This window comes from Dicentrarchus labrax, unplaced genomic scaffold, assembly GCF_905237075.1.
Source record: "Dicentrarchus labrax unplaced genomic scaffold, dlabrax2021, whole genome shotgun sequence".
NCBI classification, from domain to species: Eukaryota; Metazoa; Chordata; class Actinopteri; family Moronidae; genus Dicentrarchus; species Dicentrarchus labrax.
The window spans coordinates 1537524-1555310 of NW_026136721.1; the positions used below are offsets into that span (position 1 = coordinate 1537524).

The 17787-nt window shown below is 41.7% G+C and overlaps 1 protein-coding gene across 1 annotated transcript in view; it reads left to right on the forward strand.

The window, feature by feature from the left end:
* The first annotated feature begins 818 nt into the window (after positions 1–818).
* Positions 819–17787, forward strand: part of LOC127355195 (receptor-type tyrosine-protein phosphatase mu) — a 137154-nt gene continuing 120185 nt past the window's right edge. The window contains exon 1 of the mRNA XM_051385797.1: positions 819–1191. Coding sequence (XP_051241757.1) covers positions 1104–1191 — 88 coding nt within the window. The 5' untranslated portion in view covers positions 819–1103. The remainder of the gene's footprint in view (positions 1192–17787) is intronic.

Genomic DNA, 17787 nt, shown 5'->3' on the forward strand with positions numbered 1-17787 from the left:
TTTGTGTTCATTGATCAGTTGATCAGCTGTTATTGATACTGATCAATATGAAGTATCCAGTCTGTTTATTGATGATAGAGAACATCAGTGAGTGTGTTGTTATCGTGAGGAACCAGCAGGTGGCAGCATCGCTGGCTCTGCTCACTGTCTGAACACCTGAAGCTGAAATCTTTACCTGTTGTTGTTGTTGTTGTTGTTGTTATATTGTTTCTTCCATCTGTTGTTTGCTGTTCATTTACAGTTTCTCTTCGTGTCTCTGGTGTTTGGTTGTGTTCGTTCAAGCTGCCGGTGTAAAGACGGGAGAGAAAGGTCCAATCAAAACATACTTTACATACACATAAATCTATCAATGATCAATAAATACACAATTAGAAGATTCGTTAAAAAATGAAATCAATGCAATGAAAGTATATGCTCAAATATACTTCTTTTTTCATTGTTTGTTTTCATATTATTACTATTATTATTATTATTATTATTATTATTGTTATTGTTATTGGCATTTATTGTTTCTAACATTAAGGCCATTAGAATACAAAAAACAACAAATAAAGATTCATAAACAATAATAATTATTCTCTCAGTTCAGTTCAAACTTTACTGAAAGTTTCCAAATTTTACAACAAGAATCTGTCTCTCTCTCTCTCAGGCTGTCTCTCTCTCTCAGGCTGTCTCTCTCTCTCTGTCTGTCTCTCTCTCTCTCAGGCTGTCTCTCTCTCTCTCTGTCTGTCTCTCTCTCTCTCAGGCTGTCTCTCTCTCTCTCAGGCTGTCTCTCTCTCTCGTGCCCCCCTAATGTCTCTCACCCCCCGTGACGTCAGCGGTGCTCGGTGAACGGAGCCAGTCTCTCTCTCTCTCTCTTTCTCTCTCTCTATCTCTTTCTCTCTCCGGTCTGAAACGGAGGAAAAAGAACCGGAGAGGAACCGGAGAGACAGACTGACACCGCAACCCGTCTGTCTGTCTGTGTGTGTGTGTCTGTCTGTGTGTGTGTGTGTATGTGTGTGTGTGAGAGAGAGCGGCAGACAGGAACAGAAGAAGAAAAGAAGCGGAGGAAGAAGAGTTGTCGGTAGTTTTCCCTCCTCGCGCTCCGGAGGGTCTCGGGGAACATGGAGCGGACCGGAACTTTCCTGCTCTCCGCGGCTCTCGCGCTGCTTTCTCTGGGACTAACGGGCGCGCGGGCGGACACCTTCAAAGGTAAGAGGAGACTCCAGGGACCGGGTCTCTGAGGGGTGAGGGGGGTCCGGGTCTCTCGGGGCCCGGGGGGAGGAAGGGGGAACATGGGAGTTGTTTCTGTGTGTCGGTATCCAAGTTTCCAGCTGGAAAATCTCCTCCTCCTCTTCCTCCTCCTCTTCTTCCTCCTCTCCTTCTTTCTCTTCTCTTTCTCTCCTTCAACTTTCAGCTGATCTCAGACCAGGAAAACTTTCATAAAACACAATCTGCGTCAGAACCGAAGACAAAGCAGAAATACTGCAAACAAATACTGTAAACAAATACTGTAAATACTGCAAACAAATACTGCAAATACTGTAAACAAATACTGTAAACAAATACTGTAAATACTGCAAACAAATACTGCAAACAAATACTGCAAATACTGTAAATACTGCAAACAAATACTGCAAATACTGTAAACAAATACTGTAAATACTGCAAACAAATACTGCAAATACTGCAAACAAATACTGTAAATACTGCAAACAAATACTGTAAATACTGCAAACAAATACTGCAAATACTGCAAACAAATACTGTAAATACTGCAAACAAATACTGCAAATACTGTAAACAAATACTGTAAACAAATACTGTAAATACTGCAAACAAATACTGCAAATACTGCAAACAAATACTGCAAATACTGTAAATACTGTAAACAAATACTGTAAATACTGCAAACAAATACTGCAAATACTGTAAACAAATACTGTAAACAAATACTGTAAATACTGCAAACAAATACTGCAAATACTGTAAACAAATACTGTAAACAAATACTGTAAATACTGCAAACAAATACTGCAAATACTGCAAATACTGCAAACAAATACTGTAAATACTGCAAACAAATACTGCAAATACTGTAAACAAATACTGTAAACAAATACTGTAAATACTGCAAACAAATACTGCAAATACTGTAAACAAATACTGTAAATACTGCAAACAAATACTGTAAATACTGCAAACAAATACTGTAAATACTGCAAACAAATACTGCAAACAAATACTGTAAACAAATACTGCAAATACTGTCAACAAATACTGTAAATAAATGGTATAAACAATAAGATATAATAATCATAAAGGAACTGCTGTAAAGAAACTGAAGCAGCATTTGGACATCACACAGTCTGGTTGTTCAATAACTTCCAACTTACTGAAACTGATCCTGGCTGATCGATACGATGGATGATTGATAATGTTAACAGTTACTGACTAATTAACTGGCTACAAACTGGCTCTCTTCCTCACTTTCATTCCTCTCCTGTCGCTGCCTGAACCCGCCGGGTCTTCATCCCCAGAGTCAGAGTCCTGGTCGGAGCCGCTGGACATCAGCCGGCCTCAGTTGGTCCGCCCCGCTTCGGTTCTGCGGCTCATTCGGGCCCTGCTCCGGTTCCGTGGCTCATTCGGGCCACGCTCCGGTTTTCGATTTACCGATCAATACATAGATATTGATTAACTAGAATGAGGTTAGAGGCGTTCATTGTCCCCTTCAGACAGTGGGAACTCTTTGAACTGGCGCTTTGGTTCTGCTGACTGCTGGTTCCTGCGTCCGGATGATGATGATGAAGATGATGGTCAGTCGGCTGTTGTCCCCCCCCAGAGATGAAGCTAATTGTCTGTATAGATTGTCAGTATGATCTGTAATGGGTGGTGCCCTCACTGAACTGGGGTGGACAAAATAAGAGAAACAGCAGTTGAGCGAGGCGTCCCTGATAAACAGTCGAGGATGAGTTCACTGAACTCCTGTTTGTGACGATTATTAACAGACTGGTTCCACTGTAACTAAACTATTGATCAATCAATCAGTGGATATAGATCTAGGCTCTCAGTGAGTGTCTGCGGCCTTGGGGTGTGTTGGATTCCTCCTCCTGTCCATCCCTCTCTGCTGCACATATGGTGGGCTGTGTGTGTGTGTGTGTGTGTGTGTGTGTGTGTGTGTGTGTGTGTGTGTGGGTGAAGCAGCAGAGAATGAAATTAAACTCTCTGCGGCCCAGGTCCAAGATGGCCGCCACGCCCTGATAACCGTGGCAATGGAGCGTAGCTAATGAGCGTCGTCGGGGGCAACGGCAGTTTGTTGGTCAGTTTCCTGGCTCGGATGTTATTTATTGTTTTTACCTTCAACCATTAGCGTCGGTGGTCGCTGAGCTTCAGGCAACAACACCTCCTGAACTATCTATTAATTATTAATGAAAAAGTTTCACATTTATTGATAATCACAATAATTAATAAGGTATATAAATAATTCCATCTTGCTCGAGGTGTCCTGTGTTCATTACTTGAAAAATTGTATGAAGTGTTTGATAAAACATAACTTTACCGCAGCTTTTTTGTCCCTTTGCGGTGGTTTTCTGTCTCTGGTTTAAACATGATAAAATAAACATAACAATTAACATGTTTATGTTAATTGTTAGGGATAAAATAAAATAGCAGAAGACTCAAACCTGAGAGCTGGAGTAAAGAGAGGTGTCTGTAATTACAGCACTAGGCCGACTGTTAACTCAGCAACACACACACACACACACACACACACACACACACACACACACACACTCCCAGATGACCCGGTGTGTCCAGGTTCAGGACTGTCGCTGATTCAGGACTTTACCTTTTCCTCCTGAGTGTGAGTGTGTTCAGGTGCAGTCAGCTCTTTGTTCTGTCTCGTCAGGGTTTTAATGAAACTCACAGATTAAAGACAGTGTGTGTGTGTGTGTGTGTGTGTGTGTGTGTGTGTGTGTGTTGAGGGTCCTCAGTGAGTTCATTATCTCCCCTCAAACCTCTGAGACTTCCTTCCTCTATTTCCTTCCTCTCTTTCTTGTCCTGTTTCTTTGTCCGGTCTCATTCAGACCGACAGATCCGTTTCAACGAGTCGACGAGTCGTTGAAGAGCTGCAGTCGAAGGTTGAACGATGGAAATCATTTAAAGTTACAGCTCTTCTCTGTAACAATAATCTGTTAGTTTACGGTTTATTTTACAGATTTGTTTTGTATTTGTTAAATACATAGAAATATTAATAAAATCACAAAAAATTTCTTGTGAATTTAATGTAAAATACAAAGAAAAATATAAACCTGTAACTGTAAATAATCATAAAATTACTGATTATTTAAGGAAGATAATGACTGTTATTACAGTTCTATAAATTTTAACATTCACATTAAAATAATAACAATCCAATAATAACAGCACTCTGCTGTAAATGTAACCTGATTATTTGTATTATAGCAGAGTTCACCTGGATTTATAGATCATTGTTTTACACTGTAAATATTTTTAATTAAACATTAAAAAGATTTAATGTAAAATTAAAGCTAAAAACTGTATTTAATTATAGAGATTTACTGTACTTTTATGAGTTGGTTTTTTTTTGGGGTTATTTTACTGTGTTTTTTGCTGCTCCAGCAGCAGTTTGGTGAAATTCTGCATATGAGAGTAACTTAAATTAACTGAATGAAATTAGTACAATTAACTTAATTTTACAGATCTAAATTGTTTGAGTTAATGAACCTAAACGGTTAAAGTTGATTGAGTTGATGTAACTCATCGAGTTTTACAGTGCAGAAACAGACGAGTCAGAATCAGGTCTCCTGTAGTTTGAATGTATGACTCATAAAACTGTGTGTGTGTGTGTGTGTGTGTGTGTGAAGGCGATCATATGACTTCTTGTCCGTCGTTCTCAGGCTGCTTCTTAAGCCAATTTAGCTGCTGCGCACACACACAGTAACCTTTAACAGTGTTAGTGTTCTCAGCAGTGTGTGGTCACATTGATCCTGTCAGCTCCTGGTGTGTGTGTGTGTGTGTGTGTGTGTGAAGAAAGAAAGTAATAAGAGTGAATAGTGTTTGCTGCATCCATACGTCTGCACTGTGTGTAATGTATAATGAACAGTCTCGCTGACGTCCCCCTCCGGTTCCTGAAGGACCGTTGTGAAGCTCAGTGTGTTCGGCCGTCCCCATCTTGGATTTTCTCAGGGGGTTTCTACGAGGGTCAATCATGGTCCCACTCGGCGAGGTTATTGTCAATCTCTTACGTGTTATCTGTGCTTGCTTTTTTGGATTTTCTGTGTAGTGAACTTAGTAAAAGGAACTGATTTATCCGCTGAACCCCCGCGTGCCCAGGTGTGTAGTCTACCAGTTATAGTGTTTGTCATCCATTATGCTGATGATACTCTGCTGTTCAGTTACAGTACAGCTGCTGTCATCGGATGTCACAGATGGTTACACTGTGTAATCAAAAGTCTGTAGTCTTGGTGACGTCCCCCATAGGTTTGTGAGGAGCTGTTCTTGGCATGAAACCAAGTCAGAAATTGTTTTATTTGGTCCCCTGAATCCATCGAGGTGACAACCTGTCCACCCTTGTTAAACCTCACGTCCTTGCTGTAATATTTGATTCCGCCTTTAAAGCAAGTTCATGTTGTCCACACCTTTAAATCCTCCCACGTAGACCTAGGCTCTCCTGTTTGTCTATAAATCCCTTCCTGGCCCGCCCCTCCTATGTCGCAGACCTCCTGATCCCTTATTCTGCATTCAGGTTGCTGATTGGTCCAGAAATGACAAACTGTAACTTTAATTTTTATCTTTGTTATCAACCTGTGTTAATATACCAGCATGTTTGTGTGTTTAATGAGTTCTTTAAGTTTAAGAGCTGCTGAACAGGCAGGAAGCATCTTAACACAGATTATACTGATAACACACACACACACACACACACACACTAATCGCTGTCTTCAAGTCATCACACACACACATCTTCAAACAATAATCCTATGAATATGATCAGGGATTTGGGCCACAACACTAATCAGACTGACATCTCTGGACAGGGATTACACACACACACACACACACACACACACACTCACTCAGCAGTGTGTTGTAATCTCTTGAAGACACACCGACTGTTTGTATAATCTGATGTCAGAGAGATAATTTCATTAATCTAAAGCGAAAATACAACAACCTGTCTGCTGTCAGGGAGACGCTGCGTTGCCACGACAGGCGTCACCCTCAGTAAACATTCAGTCAGGTGACCAACACACATTCTCACATCCTAAATTAGCTAATGCCACCAGAATGCTAGCTACCTAGATAACTAATTAGCTACATATGTAGTCACATCTTAAGTGAGCTAATATTAGCTGAACGCTAGCTGACTAACGAGTGATGTCAATGAAGGGGCGGGGCTTATTTGTACGACAGTTTGAATGGATGTTGTATGATTTGTGGTACGTTTGAGGTTCCAGGTGATATTTTGGAGGTGTAGTAAAATGCGTCTTTGTGTCAGTGAACCTCACATCGAGTGTTCAAAGTGTGTGACTGTCCTGTGGTGAGTTCAGGGACTGAGGGAGATTTGGATCTCTGTGACAGGGCTTAGGGCTGACACCAGCCCCCCTGTGTGCGCTCTCAGAGACACAAATCCTCCTCCATGGCTTCTATCTCATCTCACACGTTAAACAAAAGGAGTCTTAATCCGGCTCCTTTAATCCCCGCTGGGTTTGCAGACGCTGCGTCTGAAGGCGGCACATTAATCCCAGAGGCCACCGGGGCCGATCGCGGCGTCTCAACCCGCCGCCGGGGATCCTTTCGCTAACGGCTTTAATCCGACTGGACCGAGCGCAAACACGCGAAGGAAGTGGCGCTTTATGAAGTGGAAAACTGGAACTTTCCTTCTTCTGCTGCGGCAGATAATTCCAGCTGTGATGTGGATTTGTGGGGAGATTAAAGCGAACAAAGAATTCTGCATTTTTTAAATTACTGAAGTACAAACATGAAGCGTGAGAGTGCGGGCGGGAGGTGAGCGCAAGAACGAGGAAGAGCAGATCGAGTAAATTCAGAGCTGGAGATTAACGGCATGTTTTATTCACAGAGGATAGAATGTGTAGAGGAGGAGGAGGTCGGGATCAAACAGCACTCAAAACACCACAGAAGAAGAACAACCTGATATCAAACCTACAATGAAAGTCTGACGATTATTATTATTTAGACTTTTATTAAATAAATAATCATCAGTTTCATCTTCATCACCACCATCATCTTCATCACTACCATCTTCATGGTGATTCTCAGCAGTTTGACAGATGATTAATTTTATTTCTGCAGAGACACTTTGACTTATTAATGAAACTAGCTGAGCATGAAGGCTAACAGTCTACAGATCTGACTGACTGTAGCTGACCTGCCAGACCAGACCAGACCAGACCAGTAAACCAGGAACTGTGGACGGTCTGTTGAAGTTGCGTTCAGGTGTCGTTTAGGCTGTGTTATGTTCAGGTGTCGTTGAGGCTGTGTTGCATTCAGGTGCTGTGATCGACAGTTAGTTTGTGTCATCACTTTTTAATATTGCCCTGTGTGAAAAATTATTATCAGATTAATATTAAAGACATCATCTCACCTCCCACCACTTTATACAAATCTGTCTGTCTGTCTGTCTCTCTGTCTGTGCCGTTGGTGAAACCAAAGGAAGGAAGGGGAAGGATAAATATTTTATTAAGATTTTAAAGCTTTCTCTTTTTCCTTTTTATCATAATCGTTATGATAATTATCTGAACAGTGCTGCCAGCTAACAGATAACACACACACACACACGCACGCACACACGCACACACACACACACACACACACACACACACACACACACACACACAGTAAAGCCTACAGGGACTTCAGGCCCAGAAGCTGCTATTTAACCTATATTACTACAGTAAATATTCATACGCAGCTAATATCTGAGTGTGTGTGTGTGTGTGTGTGTGTGTGTGTGTACTGTGTGTGTGTTTAAATATTAATCATGTTTCGGGCTCGGCAGCGCTGGATTCAGCCGCTCACAGTTTGAAGCAGGTGTTCACTCAACCAAGTCGAAATGAACACAACAACAACCAACCAATCAGCAGTCAGCTGCGGGTAGCTGTGAGTCCTGGTCCAGGTCCTGGTCCTGGTTTGCATCTCAGGTCTGGTGGTCCTCAGAAGCTAAAATCACAGCTTTTTTAGTTTGGTTAAAAACTCTTGTTCACACACAGTCATCCATTAATAACACAATTAATAACATAATGTTTAATTAGGAAAGTAGTTTAAAAACAGGCACACAAAGGGCAACCATTTACAGCACACTCCTGTTAGAAACTGATCAGTGTCAGTAATCAATACTCCTATTATTAAAGCATTAATCAACCATATCAGACTTTAGCAGTTAGCTAGTGTTTCTGTAGTTGAGACAAAACATTAAAAATGATTCATATTAGCAGTTTGAATCCAACTAAAAGCTGTCTTACTGGTTTATACTGGTTGTTTTCCTCACTGTCCCAGTTAGTGTTTGACCCTGAGGAGGCGGAAACGTTGATATTTACTAGTTGAAATAAATGCACCAGAGTTGGACCCTGATTGGCCAATGAATCCGGAGAAAACGGACTGACAGTGAAGGCATCACTGGGCTCCACACGCAGAAAAGTACATTTTTTGTGGATATTTTCCGTCACATCAAACTGACACTCTGACTGCCAGCCTTCAGTCGGTGCGTTCGCTGCCGTCTGTAAACATGAGCGCTGCTGGCAGATCGGAGCGGCTTCACGCGGCCATCCAGCTGAGCGCGCTCAGTGTGTGTCGACCTCCTGCTTTCTGAGACGTCTTTGTACTGAGGACGAGTTTTTGGGTCACAGTGTGTGTGTGTGTGTGTGTCCTCGGGCTGCTCCAGACTCTTAATATGCCACCACACTCTGATTAATGATTGGCTGTATGTGTGTCAGACCGTAACCGCGGGAAACCAAGAATCACCTCTGGGATTGGCCGAGGTTAAGAGAGGTTAAAGACGCGCAGGGAGAGGTTGGATCAGTTATTCCTGCTGATATTTTCAGATCTTTTAATTCATTTGTAGGTAAAACAACTTTTATTTGACCTGATTTATCTCCTAACTGTTTTTAAAACATGAAACAAAGCTGCTTCCTGTCCCTCGCCTCACCCAACCATCACAAGGAAATATATACGTATACACCATAGCTTTGTACCGCAACATCATTTATTGTTGTTACAACATTCACTGTTTGGGGAAGCTAATGTTAATCCAGCCATGCTGAATGTCCCCAACATTAGTTAACAGCAGCTAAGACTCCTGGGGCTGATCTGGCTGGTAGATTGGCGGCGGCGCTGGACAGCGGTAGTGGCTTACAACATTCAGTCTTGTGAGAGCTGCAGTTACCTTAGCATAGCTGGAGCTGTGTCTTTCTGGCAGCAATTAGGCTCCACGCACAGAATTATAGACGAACCCTAAACTGAGTCCCCACATTGTCACTGTGTAAACAAACGTGTGTCCCCACAATATGAGTAATACAGGTCCACACACACACTCTTAGACCATTATGAGCTCTCTCTCTTTTCCCTGCAGCTCCCTTATGGCGGTCGGCCACTAATGCAAATGTGCTGTGAGCCAAGCCTGGGGGGCACTTAGACCTCCCCTCAACCCCACCCACCCTCTGCTTCTACCTGTCTGTCTCTCTACAGACAGTCTCACATCCGATCCTGTCTGTGTTTGTATATTTTACACAGATTCAGTCGTCTTCTACTGCTGGTGACGGCGTTAACTGACTGTTTCACACAAGTTATTAGTTTTACGTAATTAAACACAGAACAAATCCAACATTATTATTTCAGAGCTTTATTACTTTTTAATCACATAATAATGTTTCTACTAATTATTAAATAAAACCTAAAAAAATTTAGCAACCATCAATCAGCTGATGTTCTTATTACAGGCTGCAACGTGCTGCAAACCTCATGAAACGTGGCACACATGTTAGGAGTAAGGAAGAATTACATATTCTGTGGACCTCAGCACATCATGGGCGTGGCAACATGGCTCGACAGCGCCCCCTCTACAGCAGCTCCAGCGGCACATTTCACCAATTTGTATAACAACCGGTATATGTGTAGATCACATACTGCCAGGATTGAATGTTTTCTTGTTGCATATACTGTATTAAATAATATTACAATATACAATTATATATTATTTAGCAGATTGAACTCGGTGTGTCCACTCAGAGGGCCACATATCAGATTTTCTTGAGATAGCTTAAGGTGTCCCCCAGGGTACCAGTTTGGGACCTATTTTGTTTTGTATTTTTAATTAAAAGTATAAATGACAAAAATACACTTCTATGTCGATGACACAGTAATTTATTCCAGTCATTACAAACTACTCTGCTGAGTCTTAAATTGGTTTTAAATGCTCAGCTCATGGTCTTCTCTAAAGCTTGCTTACAGTTGCTTGATGATTTTAGTATTTTAGCATCTGATGGCAAATCCACTGATAACAAGATTTTACAGTTTTTCTCGATTGTTTACACACATTTTCTGAAAGCATGCTTCATACTCTCAGAACTCTACACACGAATCAAAAAACACACACAATGGGCAAAACCCCTCAATTCTCCTGCAAAATGAAACTTTACATTCAAAACAATGTTATTTCTTCTCAAAATGGTATTTTGTTTTCTAATGACACACACAAACCATCATATGAATAAACATTTATAAGAACCAGTTGAACACTGATGTGCTCAATGTAAAACACTATGATGAATGGAAAACACACACTTTTTTTTTTGTTCAGTGTTACACTTACTACAGACAGTAGTAAGTGTGTTGTAAAATATTTGAGAATATCGTTTTTATACTCAGAACACACAAATACACGATAACAAATATATTTTATTTTTCCCACAAAAACAATGTACACAGTGTACATCCCAACCAACACAAAGTTGCACATACAGTGGTCTACATACAAAACAACAGAAGAATTTACTGTATACAGTTACAGTAAAAACAAAAAAAAAAACATGCTGCATCCTCTCTTCTGTTTGGGTCTGGCCACAGCACCTCATCCACATCACAAGCAATGTTTTCCCTGGCCAAGCAGTGGGAGAAATATCGCCTAGCATGGCGAATCCAGCCATGAAAAGCATCAACTGCTATATCTAACCCTAACTTGTTGCCCTTTTATGCTAAAGCTCTGATTGCTAATTGTAAAACTGTGTGACAGGTGTTTGCCCGTGTGATGAGTCAGTGTGCATGGTAGGGCAATTAACTTTAGAATTTTTAATGACAGTGTGTTCTTTGTGAAAACAAGATATTTTCTTCATGAAAATTGTGCCGAATGCAGAGAATTGTGTGTAGTGTTTTGAAAAAAGTGTGTTTAAGAACTGCAATTTGAGTGTAAAGCAGGAATTGTGCTTATAGTTTAGCAGAATTGGTTCAGAGGGTTGGTGCATGAGTTACATGTTGTGGTCATTGTGTCTCAAGTACCAGTATTTGTGTGTAAACAATTGAGAAAAACTGTATTTAATGTACATAATCTAGTTTGGAAGCTCAAACTGAAAATTGGTTTTACTGCCAAGAAACAACTTGTGGAAGCTACTTTGTTGTCTGTGATTGATTACAGTGACGTATTGTATCTGCATGCTGCCTCCTCCATTAACCAGCACTGGAACATTTTTATTGTTAAAGTGATACTGGCTGAACTGCCAGCAGATCTCTGTAACCTGCTCTGTGTCGGCTCTGTTAGTTAGTGTTTGCTTTTTAAAGTCCAGGTGAAATGAAAAATGTCATTTTAAGCCTTTAAGATCACATCCTCAGTTTTATCGTACCCCTATTTAACAATGTTTGACAAAACATTCACACAAACTCAGTTTCTCTGTATTTTTATATCAGAATCCAATCATTGTGTCTGTAAAACAAAATGTGATGCGTGCTTACGTCAGCATGAACTAACTGAAACCAATGATATCACAACATTCAATCAATCTGCAACTGTTAGCCACACAGAGTGAAGATTCATTAGTTAGCTAGCTAGCTAACAGCATGGCTAGCTAGCGGATCTCACTGATTACTGTACAAACACACAACTTTATCATCGCCGTAGAAAAACACAACTTTATTATCACTTTGACAGATCTTGGGAAGACTGGATTTTCTCAATATGCACCTTGCATTGAATCACCTCCTCTCTCCTCCTTCTCTGCAGCCACCAGTTGCATCTTTTGCTGCCACATTTTGACTTTTTGTTCATATCTCTGCTCCCTGAAGCCCAACAGCCTCACACCTGCTGTTACTGTGAGAGTGTGTTACTGTGAGAGTGTGTGTTGGTGTGTTAGTGAGTCCTGTGGGAGAAGACCTTTTCAGCCTCTGCCAGGCTGAATGATCCCCCCCGCTCTCTCGCTGCTGGAGGTTAGCGATGACCTTCTGTATGGTGGGGTGAGTGGGGGTGAGGAGGGGGTGTCAGAGGGTGAGATGCAGACTCTGGTGTACTCTTCATCATCCATGACATTTACACCGCTGTGTGCGTGTGCCGTCCAGTCGTTTGTTGTATTCATTGTCCACTCCAAAATCCTCTGATTTCTCTATGGAGTCTGGTGTGCTAACAAACACCTGCTGTCTGTGCCTCTGGTCACAGACGACAATGAAACTGTTCTGAGAGAGAGATGTTTGGAATTTACAGTAAAAGAGTTATTTTTCACAGCAGCTCTTTTGATGTGAAATAGTAGGGTAAATTCCATTCTATCTGGTAAAGCACAATAAAAGCACCATGAATGGAACAGATCAATCATTGGTAACACCTGATTTTACCCTACTATTTATGTCAAAATGGCTGCTGTGAAAGAGGTGATTTGGAGGATTTTCTGTTAAAGTTTCTGTTAAGTTAAATTTGGATGTAAACTTTATTAAATATTACAGAAACACTGCTGAAGTCTTATAAGGTTGTCTGACAGTATTAGTTTGATTAATGCTTTAATAATCTGTGTATTGATTACTGATGCTGGCTGATCAGACACCACAACGACTTCACATTACAGACAGGAAGTTGCTCACAGTGAATCTCATTGAGTTTACGACACAAATAAAAAAAAAAAAATCAATTGATCGATCGTTGTTAATCGGTGACAAGATGACGAGAGAAGGTTGGGTTGGATATTGGAGGAAGATTTAGTGAGCTCCATTGAAAATGGACAGCTGAGAAGCAGACAATCTGCTGCTGTATTGATCCCTACACCACACACACACACACACACACACACACACACACACAGATTTATGATGACTCAGCCGGACAGCAAAAGTCCTCTAAATGTCTCTCTCTCTTTTACTACTTCACTTTCTCTTTGTACTCACTCATCCTCTTCACCTCTCTTCTTCTTCTTCTTCTTCTTCTTCATCTCCTCAGCGTCCAGTGTCTTCCTCCCTCCATCCTCACTGGTCATTGATCTGCTGTTGAGCTTGCGCTCCATCTTTTTGTCACTTATGTGAGTTTTTTTAAATGCAGTATTACTTATTACTGAACATAAATATTGACGTCTCTGTGTCATCAAATGCATTTATACAACAAAGTACCCAGCATGCACCAGCAAATGTCCCACAATCCCGCTGAGATGCTGATGTCAGGGAGAAAGACAACGGGAAGGAATCTTTCCTTTCTTTCTTTTGATTATCTGGAACATAGAGAGATTAATCTTACATGATTCTGGTTTATGATACGCCTTAATCTCTAATCTCTGTTCTCATAAACCCTTTCTGTCTGTTTGTGTGTGTGTATTTAAAGAAGTCCATCTGTTGACTCTTTTTGATGAAAATTCACCCTCATTTACATATCTGTCTGTCTACGGTAACAGATTATCTGTCTTATATTAACAGCAAATACATATCGAAGTGACACCGTGGTAGAGGTTTAAATCTATCAGGTTATATAGAGAAAAGCTGTGGACTGAGAACGCCACCCTGAGGGACGGCACAGAGGACACAGCCTGTCATTTCTGCCATTAGAGTGTCTGTCACTACAAAATAATATCAAAAAAGGAAGTTTGATGAGGTTGTGAAACAGCGTGGGATCATCGGAGTTGAAAACTTAATTAATAAAAAGTTTTCATGTTAACTCAAAACTTTGAAATTAAATGTCAAAATAATAAGCTGGGGAAGAAGTGAAGTTAGTAACATGTATTAATGGGACAAGAATGTATATAAATTTTACAGAGAGCCAGTGCAGAGAAGCTAATACAGGAGAGATATGATCTCTTTTTCTAGTTCCTGTCAGTACTCGTGCTGCACTGTTTTGAATTAATTGGAGCTTCTTAATGGACTTATTGGGGCAACCTGATAATAAAGAGTTGCAGTAATCCAGCCTTGAAGTAACAAATGCATGGATTAGTTTTTCTGCATCTGTCTGTGATAGTATGTGTCTAATTTTTGTAATATTGCATAGATGAAAGAAGGCAGTCCTAGAGGTCTGCTTTATGTGGGAATTAAATGACAAATCCTGATCAAAGATAACTCCAAGATTCCTGACAGTGGTGCTAGAGGCCAAGGTAATGCCATCTAGAGTAACTATATCTTTAGACAGTGAGTCTCTAAGGTTTTTGGGGCCAAGTACAAGAACTTCAGTTTAACATCAGAAAATTGCAGCTCATCCAGGATTTTATGTCCTTAAGACATGTTTGTAATTTAGATAATTAATTAATTTCATCGGGCTTGATTGATAGATATAACTGTGTATCATCTGCATAACAGTGAAAGTTAATGGAGTGATTCCTAATAATGTTGCCTAAAGGGAGCATATATAAAGTAAATAGTATTGTAAGTACAGATAAGTACAGAACCTTGTGGAACTACTGACTAACTGTAGCATTCATTGAAGTTTCATCAACATGTACAAACTGCGAACAATCTGTTAAGTAGGGGTGGGTGATATGGGCAAAAAATAATATCTCGTTATTTTTGGGGATTTTGGCGATAACGATAATCAGTTGATATCCTTTAAAATGTGATTGGAATTGTCTGAGTTAGGGCTTGTGTCCACCAAACGTGTTTTTAGCGCTGAGAGTGCTCAAAAACAAATTTTCCGAGCGCCCAGCGGTGTTAAAAGTTGAACAGATTTCAACTTGAAGCGATTTGAGCACTGCGCTAAAAAACCATCTCCGCTGAAATCCTTTTACCGCTGAAGGCGCTTAGCGCTCTAAACGCTGAAGCTCATAGGATTTGTATCGGCACTAAATCATCTGAAGTACCGGGAGCTTCAGGGACTGGAGGTGCTTGCATTTTCTCTCTACCATCACAACGCGCTGCTAAACTGTTGCAAGGAGGATGCTAGCGAGAGGTCACGTGATCACGTCATGTGATCACGTAGGCCCACTAGTCGTGTGACTGAATCCTGCCATGCTGTAGAGAGCGTTGCTGCACCGTGTATTAATGGATGTGAGGAGTTTCTGCGTGCGTTTCAATAATTTTGGCGAAGTAATTTAAATACTCGATAATGGAAATTTGCACATCGTCAAAACAACAATGACGATATTATCGCAAACGATATATATCGCCCACCTCTACTGATAAGTATGACTTAAACCAGCTTAGTGCGGTTCCTTTAATGCCAATTTGATGCTCAAGTCTCTGTAAAAGAATATTATGGTCAATGGTGTCAAATGCAGCACTAAGATCTAATAATACAAGTACAGAGACAAGTCCATTGTCAAAAGCAGTCAGAAGGTCATTATTAACTTTAACCAGAGCTGTAAGTATATATTTGGGTTTACAATGACTGCCATGTTGACTGACAGACGTGATGTGGTTCAGTGCGGATGGAGGCGGAGCCTGACAGTGGACGTACAGCAGGCTGACAGCCGGCGTCCTCTGGGTCTGAGTCTGACTGATGAGGACAGACAGCGGACACACGGAGACACTCACACCTCCGCTGGCCATCAGCACTCACACATACACTCAACCTGCTTTGTGTCCTGAAAATAACAACAAATAACTGGTCCAGGGTCCTGGGTGTGTACCTGGTTTTGGTCCATGGTCCTGGGTGTGTACCTGGTTTTGGTCCAGGGTTCTGGGTCTGTACCTGGTTTTGGTCCAGGGTCCTTGGTCTGTACCTGGTTTTGGTCCATGGTCCTGGGTCTGTACCTGGTTTTGGTCCATGGTCCTGGGTGTGTACCTGGTTTTGGTCCAGGGTCCTTGGTCTGTACCTGGTTTTGGTCCAGGGTCCTGGGTCTATCAGCTGTTTCCTGGTTGGTTTCACAGTTAAGTTATAATTTGTGTAACAGTGAGTTTATGTTGCAGGAAATGTTCTCCAGAGGTTCCTGTTAGCTCATGAGAACAATGCTGTGTGTGTAAGTGTGTCAGAGTGAGTGTGTGAGAGAGAGTGTGTGTGTGTGTGTGTGTGTGTGTGTGTGTGTGTGTGTGTGTTGGGAGGGGGTTCCCAGCAGTTGTTTCTCAACAGTTCGTCTGTGATGTTTTCAGCTGAAATGTCGCTGCAGACATGTTGTGTCCTGCAGGTTTCCTCCTCCTCCTCCTCCTCCTCTTCCTCCTCCTCGTCCTTGCCAGAAGGAGTTACAGCCCAGAGGGAGGAGGAGGAACGGGGGGAGACTTGAGGGGGAGACGGAGATAATCTGAGTGTGTAAATTACAGGGTAATTATTAGTAATTAGCATATTATTCTAATACCGTCATATAGACAGCCTCAAGTACAGCCAGATAACAGTGATAGCACAACAACACACAGACTCTCACACACACACAGTAACACACACACACACACACACACACACACACCTACATACATACACACACACACACACACCCAGAGGCACTGCACTGACTGCTGCATTATTCATGTTTAGCCAGAGGCGAGTTAGCTCGCTGTGCTAACACTAACGCTGTTAGGGCCCAGTTACTGTTCACACACACACACACACTTTCAAGGGCATCAAACTATTTGTAGTGTGTGTGTTTGTTACTGTGTGTTACTGTGTGTGTGTGTGTGTGTGTGTGTGTGTGTGTTGGGTGTGTGTTGGGTGTGTGTGTGTGTGTGTGTGTGTGTGTGTGTGTGTGTGTGTGTGTGTGTGTTGGGTGTGTGTTGGGTGTGTGTGTGTGTGTGTGTGTGTGTGTGTTGGGTGTGTGTTGGGTGTGTGTGTGTGTGTGTGTGTGTGTGTTGGGTGTGTGTGTGTGTGTGTGTGTGTGTGTGTGTGTGTGTGTGTGGGTGTTACTGTGTGTGTGTGTGTGTGTGTGTTTATGTGTGTGTGTGTGTGTGTGTGTGTGTTGGGTGTGTGTGTGTGTGTGTGTGTGTGTGTTTATGTGTGTGTGTGTGTGTGTGTGTGTGTTTGTGTGTGTGTGTGTTGGGTGTGTGGGTGTTACTGTGTGTGTGTGTGTGTGTGTGTGTGTGTTTATGTGTGTGTGTGTGTGTGTGTGTGTGTGTTTGTGTGTGTGTGTGTTGGGTGTGTGTGTGTGTGTGTGTGTGTGTGTTTATGTGTGTGTGTGTGTGTGTTTGTGTGTGTGTGTGTTTGTGTGTGTGTTGTTTGTGTGGGTGTTACTGTGTGTGTGTGTGTGTGTGTTGGGTGTAGTCACTGTGTTGAACTTTGTCTTTAATCAGTGTTTCTTTTTATAGACATTACTACACCGAGGAAACATTCCTCTCCTCCTCTACCTCCTCCTCTCCTCCTCTACCTCCTCCTCTACCTCCTCCTCTACCTCCTCCATCTCCTCCTCTCCTCCTCTACCTCCTCCTCTACCTCCTCTACCTCACCCTCTACCTCCTCCTCTA